Genomic DNA, 9,627 nt, shown 5'->3' with positions numbered 1-9,627 from the left:
AGTTCGGTGCTTATGTTGGATCAGGAGTGAACTTCTCCCCTTTAAGGGCAGATTCTTTCATGCTTTATGTTTGTTTTTTCTTATTCTCTCATGCTTTATGTTTTCTGTTTATTTTTTCTTATTTGCTTCTTATAAAACAATCAGGAACACACATCCTTCTGCAGTTTCCCCGTGACATCTCCCTTCATTTTTCCCATCACATATATTTATGTAGCTACTAACTAATGACGCTGCAGAATCCCTGCCAAATAGGCGTCCGCCATTACTAACCTATAGGACGGGCTGTACGGTTGGGGAAGGACTAGATAAAATACAGGCAGCACCTTGTGCACTGCGAGACACTGGGACACATTACACCATGGCTCAGAAACCCGACTCCTACGTGGTGCTGAACGATGGGAATAAAATGCCGGTGATCGGATTTGGCACTGGGGTGGACACGGTGAGTGCATCAGATATAAAGCAGCGGCTGCTCCACTGAATCCAAAGCAAAGCGGCATTACTGCTGGTCTCTCGCCACCGCAATGTTCCCCCATTTGAGACACGGCGCCATCACCCCATGTTTCATTTGCCCCACAGGGGAACAATGAGATTTATCAAAATTGCATTTTATTAGGCTAAGTACACCTTGGAACAGGCCGGGGAGAGCACCAAGGTCGCCATTGACGCTGGATACCGCCACATCGATGGCGCCCTTATATACGGGAATGAGGTCCAGATCGGCCAAGCCATTAGATCAAAGATTGCGGATGGGACTGTGAAGAGAGAAGACATTTTTTATACTGGGAAGGTGACCAATCAAAATATTCTTTTCACTTTAACATGGCCACTAGGTGGCGATTACGAGCTGTTACAGGTTTTTAATTTATTCTGCAGCTTTCTGGCAATAACCACACTCCTGAGAGGGTCCGACTGGGGCTGGAGAAATCTCTGAAGGATCTGCAGCTGGATTACATGGATCTCTTCCTGATCCACACCCCTGTGGAGTTCAAGGTTTGTTGATATATGTGTGGATTGGCCTCAGCTCCCAATCAGATCAGAGCAGAAGACATTATATGTGAACTCTTTTTTTCTTCCCCTCCAGCCCGGAGATGATCCCCATCCCACAGATGAAAATGGGAAATTGGTTTTTCATAACACAGATATCCGAGAAACATGGAAGGTAAAATATACAAAAGATTATGGGTGACTGTGGGGAGAATAACTTCTCCTCCATACGGGGTAAGATTCTCATTTTCGGATGGAACATCTCTCTAATTATCTTACCATAACCTCTAGACTATGGAAGCGTGCAGAGACGCCGGCCTCGTCCGATCCATCGGAGTCTCCAATTTTAACCGCCGGCAACTGGAGCTGATTCTCAACATGCCAGGACTGAAGTACAAACCAGTGTGCAACCAGGTACATATCACCGACCAGTAAGGATCAATTGCACATAAATATCCTAAAAAACTACAAAAACTCGTAATTTAAAAAAAGAAACACAGACATTCTTACCTACAGGTTGTGTGTGGTATTGCAGTATAGCTCCTTCCACATAATTGGAGCTGCAATACCAGATATAACCCATAGACAGTTGTGGCGCTGTTTGTAAAAAAAACAAACAGCCAAGTTGTAATATTTTACCATCAACATGTTGTTTAGAGTGAAATATTCTTTAAATTATTGCATCTTATCCACACTATTATATATAGTAATGAGCCATTATATCTCTGCACAGGTGGAATGTCACATATTCCTCAATCAGAGCAAATTACTGGCGTTCTGCAAATCTCGTGATATCGTGCTGGTGGGATACAGTGTACTGGGGTCCGGCAGAAGAGAGGGCTGGTAAGAACAAGAACATTGTATTATTATATGTGATGATGAGGTCCAAGAAAAAAGGCAGATATAATAATATTATTGCAATAATACTGCCCCTATGTACAAGAATATAACTGCTATAATACAGTCTCTATGTACAAGAATATAACTACCATAATACAGTCTCTATGTACAAGAATATAACTACTATAATACTGCTCCTATATATAAGAATATAACTACTATAATACTGCTCCTATATATAAGAATATAACTACCATAATACTGCTCCTATATATAAGAATATAACTACTATAATACTGCTCCTATATATAAGAATATCACTACTATAATACTGCTCCTATATATAAGAATATCACTACTATAATGCTGTCCCTATGTACAAGAATATAACTACTATAATACTGCCTCTATGTGCAAGAATATAACTATTATAATACTGCCCCCATGTTCAAGAATATAACTACTATAATACTGCTCCTATGTACAAAAATATAACTACTATAATAATACCCCTATATGCAAAAATATAACTACTATAATACTGCTCCTATGTACAAAAATATAACTACTATAATAATACCCCTATATGCAAGAATATAACTACTATAATACTGCCCCTATGTATAGGAATATAACTACTATAATACTGCTCCTATGTATAGGAATATAACTACTATAATACTGCCCCTATGTATAGGAATATAACTACTATAATACTGCTCCTATGTACAAGAGTATAACTACACTGCCTTTGACACAGTGGACCATTCCCTATTATTACAAACCCTCTCATCCCTTGGCATCGCAGACTTGGCCCTATCCTGGATCTCATCATACCTAACAGACCGGACATTCTGTGTCTCCCATTCACACACCACCTCCTCACCTCGCCCTCTATCTGTCGGAGTCCCACAAGGTTCAGTCCTTGGGCCCCTGCTCTTCTCCATTTACACCTTTGGCCTGGGACAGCTCATAGAATCTCACGGCTTTCAGTATCACCTCTATGCTGATGACACACAGATATCACTGGACCAGATATCACCTCCCTACTAACCAGAATCCCTCAATGTCTGTCCACTATTTCATCCTTCTTCTCCGCTAGATTTCTGAAACTTAACATGGACAAAACAGAATTCATCATCTTTCCCCCATCTCCCCCGACCCCCCCCAACGAACCTATCCATTACAGTAAATGGCTGCCCACTCTCCCCAGTCCCACAAGCTCGCTGCCTCGGGGTAATCCTTGACGCTGATCTCTCCTTCAAACCACATATCCAAACCCTTTCCACTTCCTGCCGACTTCAACTCAAAAATATTTCACGAATCCGTTCATTCCTCATCCATGAATCTGCAAAAACCCTAGTCCATGCCCTCATCATCTCCCGCCTCGACTACTGCAACCTCCTGCTCTGTGGCCTCCCCTCTAACACTCGCTGCCCGACTAATCCACCTGTCCCCCTGCTATTCCCCGGCCTCTCCCCTCTGTCAATCCCTTCACTGGCTCCCCATTGCCCAGAGACTCCACTACAAAACCCTAACCATGACATACAAAGCCATCCACAACCTGTCTCCTCCATACATCTGTGACCTCGTCTCCCGGTACTTACCTACTCGCAACCTCCGATCCTCACAAGATCTCCTTCTCTACTCCCCTCTTATCTCCTCTGCCCACAATCGTATACAAGATTTCTCCCGCGTATCACCCCTACTCTGGAACCCTCTACCACAACACATCAGACTCTCGCCTACCATCGAAACCTTCAAAAAGAACCTGGAGACCCACCTCTTCAGACAAGCCTACAACCTGCAGCTACCACCGATCGACCAAACCGCTGCATGACCATCTCTACCCTCACCTACTGTATTCTCACCCATCCCTTGTAGATTGTGAGCCTTCGCGGGCAGGGTCCTCTCTCCTCCTGTACCAGTTATGACTTGTATTGTTTAAGATTATTGTACTTGTTTTCATTATGTATACCCCTCCTCACATGTAAAGCGCCATGGAATAAATGGCGCTATAACAATAAATAATAATAATAATAATAACTACTATAATACTGCCCCTATGTACAAGAATATAACTACTATAATACTGCCCCTATGTACAAGAATATAACTACTATAATACTGCTCCATATGTACAAGAATATAACTACTATAATACGTCCCCTATATACAAGAATATAACTGCTATAATACTGCCCCTATGTACAAGAATATAACTACTATAATACTGCTCCTATGTACAAGAATATAACTACTATAATACCGCTCCTATGTACAAGAATATAACTGCTATAATACTGCTCCATATGTACAAGAATATAACTACTATAATACTGCCCCTATGTACAAGAATATAACTACTATAATACTGCTCCTATGTACAAGAATATAACTACTATAATACCGCTCCTATGTACAAGAATATAACTGCTATAATACTGCTCCCTATATACAAGAATATAACTACTATAATACTGCCCCTATGTACAAGAATATAACTACTATAATACTGCCCCCGATGTACAAGAATATAACTACTATAATACTGCCCCTACGTACAAGAATTAGTGTTGAGCGATACTTTCCGATACCCAGAAGTATCGGTATCGGATTGGATCGGCCGATATCCAAAAAATATTGGATAACGCCGATACCGATACCCGATACCGATGCAAGTCAATGGGACACAAATATCGGAATGTAAATAAGCCCTTTCTGTCCTTAACCCCTTAGTGACAGAGCCAATTTGGTACTTAATGACCGAGCCAATTTTTGCAATTCTGACCACTGTCACTTTATGAGGTTATAACTCTGGAACGCTTCAACGGATCCCGCTGATTCTGAGATTGTTTTTTCGTGACATATTGTACTTCATGTTAGTGGTAACACTTCTTCGATATTACTTGCGATTATTTATGAAAAAAACGGAAATATGGCGAAAATTTTTAAAATTTTGTAATTTCCAAATTTTGTATTTTTATGCCCTTAAATCAGAGAGATATGTCACGAAAAATAGTTAATAAATAACATTTCCCACATGTCTACTTTACATCAGCACAATTTTGGAAACAAAATTTTTTTTTGTTAGGGAGTTATAAGGGTTAAAAGTTGACCAGCAATTTCTCATTTTAACAACACCATTTTTTTTTAGGGACCACATCACATTTGAAGTAATTTTGAGGGGTCTATATGATAGAAAATAATGAAGTGTGACACCATTCTAAAAACTACACCCCTCAAGGTTCTCAAAACCACATTCAAGAAGTTTATTAACCCTTTACGTGCTTCACAGGAACTGAAACAATGTGGAAGGAAAAAATGAACATTTAACTTTTTTTTGCAAACATCTTAATTCAGAACCATTTTTTTTATTTTCACAAGTGTAAAAACAGAAATGTAACCATAAATTTTGTTATGCAATTTCTCCTGAATACGCCAATACCCCATATGTGGGGGTAAACCACTTTTTGGGCGCATCGCAGAACTTAGAAGTGAAGGAGCGCCGTTTGACTTTTTCAATGCAGAATTGGCTGGAATTGAGATCGGACGCCATGTCACGTTTAGAGAGCCCTTGATGTGCCTAAACAGTGGAAACTCCAAACAAGTGACACCATTTTGGAAACTAGACCCCTTAAGGAACTTATCTAGATGTGTGGTGAGCACTTTGAACCCCCAAGTGCTTCACAGAAGTTTATAACGTAGAGCCGTGAAAATAAAAAAATCGCTTTTGCTTACACAAAAATGATCTTTTCGCCCACAAATTCTCATTTTCACAAGGGTAACAGGAGAAATTAGACCACAAAAGTTGTTGTGCGATTTCTCCTGAATACGTCGATACCCCATATGTGAGGGTAAACCACTGTTTGGGCGCATCGCAGAGCTTGGAAGTGAAGGAGCGCCGTTTTACTTTTTCAATGTAGAATTGGCTGGAATTGAGATTGGACGCCATGTCGCGTTTGGAGAGCCCCTGATGTGCCTAAACAGTGGAAACCCCCCACAAGTGACCCCATTTTGGAAACTAGACCCCTTAAGGAACATATCTAGATGTGTGGTGAGCACTTTGAGCCCCCATGTGCTTCACAGAAGTTTATAATGTAGAGCCGTGAAAAAAAAAAATCGCATTTTTTCTACAAAAATGATCTTTTTGCCCACAAATTTTTATTTTCACAAGGGTAACAGGAGAAATTAGACCACTAAAGTTGTTGTGCAATTTCTCCTGAGTACGTTGATACCCAATATGTGGGGGTAAACCACTGTTTGGGCGCACCGCAGAGCTTGGAAGAGAAAGAGTGCCGTTCTACTTTTTCAATGTAGAATTGGCTGGAATTGAGATCGGACGCCATGTCGCGTTTGGAGAGCCCCTAATGTGCCTAAACAGTAGAAATCCCCCACAAGTGACCCCATTTTGGAAACTAGACCCCCCATGGAACTTATCTAGATGTGTGGTGAGAACCTTGAATGCCCAAGTGCTTCACAGAAGTTTATAATGCAGAGTCGTGAAAATAAAAAATATTTTTTTTTTCCACAAAAAAGATTTTTTAGCCCCCAAGTTTTTATTTTCACAAGGGTAACAAGAGAAATTGGACCCCAAAAGTTGTTGTCCAATTTGTCCTGAGTATGCTGGTACCCCATATGTGGGGGTAAACCACTGTTTGGGCGCACGGCAGAGCTCGGAAGGAAGGAGCGCCGTTTTGGAATGCAGACTTTGATAGAATGGTCTGCGGGCATTATGTTGCGTTTGCAGAGCCCCTGATGTACCTAACCAGTAGAAACCCTCCACAAGTGACCCCATTTTGGAAACTAGACCCCCCAAGGAACTTATCTAGATGTGTGGTGAGAACTTTGAATGCCCAAGTGCTTCACAAAAGTTTAGAATGAAGAGTCGTGAAAATAAAAAATATTTTTTTTTTCACAAAAAAGATATTGTAGCCCCCAAGTTTTTATTTTCACAAGGGTAACAGGAGAAATTGGACCACTAAAATTGTTGTCCAATTTATCCTGAGTATGCTGATGCCCCATATGTGGGGGTAAACCACTGTTTGGGCGCACGGCAGAGCTCGGAAGGGAAGGAGCGCCGTTTTGGAATGCAGACTTAGATAGAATGGTCTGTGGGCGTTATGTTGCGTTTGCAGAGCCCCTGATGTACCTAAACAGTAGTAACCCCCACAAGTGACCCCGTTTTGGAAACTAGACCCCCCAAGGAACTTATATAGATGTGTGGTGAGAATTTTGAATGCCCAAGTGCTTCACAGAAGTTTATAATGCAGAGTCATAAAAAATATATATATATATATTTTTCCACAAAAAAAGATTTTGTAGCCCCCAAGTTTTTATTTTCACAAGGGTAACAAGAGAAATTGGACCCCAGAAGTTGTTGTCCAATTGATCCTGAGTACGCTGATGCCCCATATGTGGGGGCAACCCACTGTTTGGGCGCACGGCAGAGCTCAGAAAGGAGGGAGCACCATTTGACTTTTTGAGCGCAAAATTGGCTGTCGTGTTTGGAGACCCCCTGATGTACCTAAACAGTGGAAACCCCCCAATTCTAGCTCCAACCCTAACCCCAACACACCCCTAACCCTAATCCCAACCTGATCCATAATCCTAATCACTAACCCTAACCATAATCACAACCCTTACCCCAAAACAACTCTAATGTCAACCCTAACCATAACCCTAATCAAAACCCTAAATCCAACACACCCCTAATCCTAATCTCAACCCTAACCTCAAACCTAACCCTAATCCCAATACACCCCTAATCACAACCCTAACCTTAACCCTAATCCCAAACCTAACCCTAATCCCAAGCGTAACCCTAATGCCAACCCTAACCCTAATAACAACCCTAATCCAAACCCTAACCATAATCCCAACTCTAACCCTAACTTTAGCCTCAACCCTAGCCCTAACTTTAGCCCCAACCCTAACCCTAGCCCTAAGGCTACTTTCACACTTGCGTCGTTTGGCATCCGTCGCAATCCGTCGTTTTGGACAAGAAACGGATCCTGCAAATGTGCCCGCAGGATGCGTTTTTTGCCCATAGACTTGTATTGCCGACGGATCGTGACGGATGGCCACACGTCGCGTCCGTCGTGCACTGGATCAGTTGTGTTTTGGCGGACCGTGGGCACAAAAAAACGTTCAATGAAACGTTTTTTTTGTACGTCGCATCCGCCATTTCTGACCGCACATGCGTGGCCGTAACTCCGCCCCCTCCTCCCCAGGACATAGATTGGGCAGCGGATGCGTTGAAAAACTACAGCCGCTGCCCACGTTGTGCACAATTTTCACAACGTGCGTCGGTATGTCGGGCCGACGCATTGCGACGGCCCTGTACCGACGTAAGTGTGAAAGAAGCCTAACCCTAAATTTAGCCCCAACCCTAACCCTAAATTTAGCCCCAACCCTAACCCTAAATTTAGTCCCAACCCTAGCCCTAACCCTACCCCTAACCTTACCCCTAACCCTACCCCTAACCCTACCCCTAACCCTACCCCTACCCCTACCCCTAACCTTACCCCTAACCCTACACCTAACCCTAACTCTACCCCTAACCCTACCCCTACCACTAACCCTACCCCTAACCCTACCCCTAACCCTACCCCTAACCCTACCCCTAACCCTAATTTTAGCCCCAACTGCTGTTCTCCTGCCGGCCAGCAGATGGAGACAGATGGCGGGCGCACTGCGCATGCACCCGCCATTTTCTTTTGCCGGCGGCCAGGAGGAGCAGTAGGAGGATCCAGGGACACAGGTGAGTATGATAGGGTCCCCGAATCCCCCTACTTCTCTGTCCTCTGATGTGCGATCACATCAGAGGACAGAGAATTACACTTTACTTTTCTTTTTTTTTTTTTGCGGTCGCCGGTAAACAGTTAATTACCAGCGATCGCAAAACAGGGGGTCGGTTTTACCGACCCCGATCATGCTCTTTGGGGCCTCGGCTACCCCCGGCAGCCGAGACCCCAAAGATTCTCGCGGGGCCGGCCTGCGGGCGAACTGCGCACCGGGAGACACGAGGAGCACCGGGGGAGATAGGTAAGTATGAGGGGGCTATCTGGGACCCCCTTTCTCTGTCCTCCGATGTGCGATCACATCGGAGGACACAGAAATTAAAAAGAGATCGCGGTTTTTTTTTTGCGATCGCCGGTAAACGGTTAATTACCGGCGATCGCAAATGCGGGGTGGGTACAAAACCCCCCGAATCATGTTCTCTGGGGTCTCGGCTACCCCCGGCAGCCGAGACCCCAAAGAAAATCCGACTCTGGGGGGCGCTATACACTTTTTCCACAGCGCCGTTAATTAACGGCGCTGTGGTTTAAGTACCCTTAGCGGCCGCCGTTAAAAGGCGTATCGGCGGTCGCTAAGGGGTTAAACATCCTGTTCCGGAGGGGGGAAGAGTGTGGGCGGTGCGTGGGCAGACACTGTGAGTGTCTGTGCGGGCGGGGTCTGTGCGGGCCTGCCAGGGATGTGTACCTGTCTACCGGGGTTCTCTTGGGTCTGTGCGGCGTGCGGGGTGTCTCTGTGCGGCGTGTGGGGGTCTCTGTGGGGCGTGCGGGGGTCTCTGTGGGGCGTGTGGGGTGTCTCTGTGCGGCGTGCGGGGGTCTCTGTGGGGTGTGCGGGAGTCTCTGTGGGGCGTGTGGGGTGTCTGTGCGGCGGGTGGGGTCTCTGCGGTCCATGCGGGCAGCGGGGGTCTCTGCGGGGCGTGCGGGGGTCTCTCCGGGGAGTGCGGGGGTCTCTGCGGGGTGGGCAGGGGTCTCTGCGGGGCAGGCGGTGTCTCTGCGGCGGGCG

At 44.7% G+C, this 9,627-nt stretch overlaps 1 protein-coding gene across 2 annotated transcripts in view; it reads left to right on the top strand.

Annotated features, from left to right (window-relative positions):
• The first annotated feature begins 255 nt into the window (after positions 1-255).
• Positions 256-9,627, top strand: part of LOC138675151 (aldo-keto reductase family 1 member C1-like) — a 36,765-nt gene continuing 27,393 nt past the window's right edge. The window contains exons 1-6 of one of the 2 annotated variants that reach the window (XM_069763159.1): positions 256-442; positions 617-790; positions 877-993; positions 1,085-1,162; positions 1,279-1,401; positions 1,721-1,830. In XM_069763159.1, the coding sequence (XP_069619260.1) occupies positions 359-442; positions 617-790; positions 877-993; positions 1,085-1,162; positions 1,279-1,401; positions 1,721-1,830 (686 nt within the window). In that variant the 5' untranslated portion in view covers positions 256-358. The remainder of the gene's footprint in view (positions 443-616; positions 791-876; positions 994-1,084; positions 1,163-1,278; positions 1,402-1,720; positions 1,831-9,627) is intronic. The other variant, XM_069763158.1, reaches the window with a different exon arrangement.

The sequence above is a fragment of the Ranitomeya imitator genome, chromosome 4 (genome assembly GCF_032444005.1).
Source record: "Ranitomeya imitator isolate aRanImi1 chromosome 4, aRanImi1.pri, whole genome shotgun sequence".
Classification (NCBI taxonomy): Eukaryota; Metazoa; Chordata; class Amphibia; order Anura; family Dendrobatidae; genus Ranitomeya; species Ranitomeya imitator.
The sequence above is the reverse complement of the archived record's forward strand: the minus strand, read 5'-3'. Positions and strand labels throughout refer to the sequence as shown.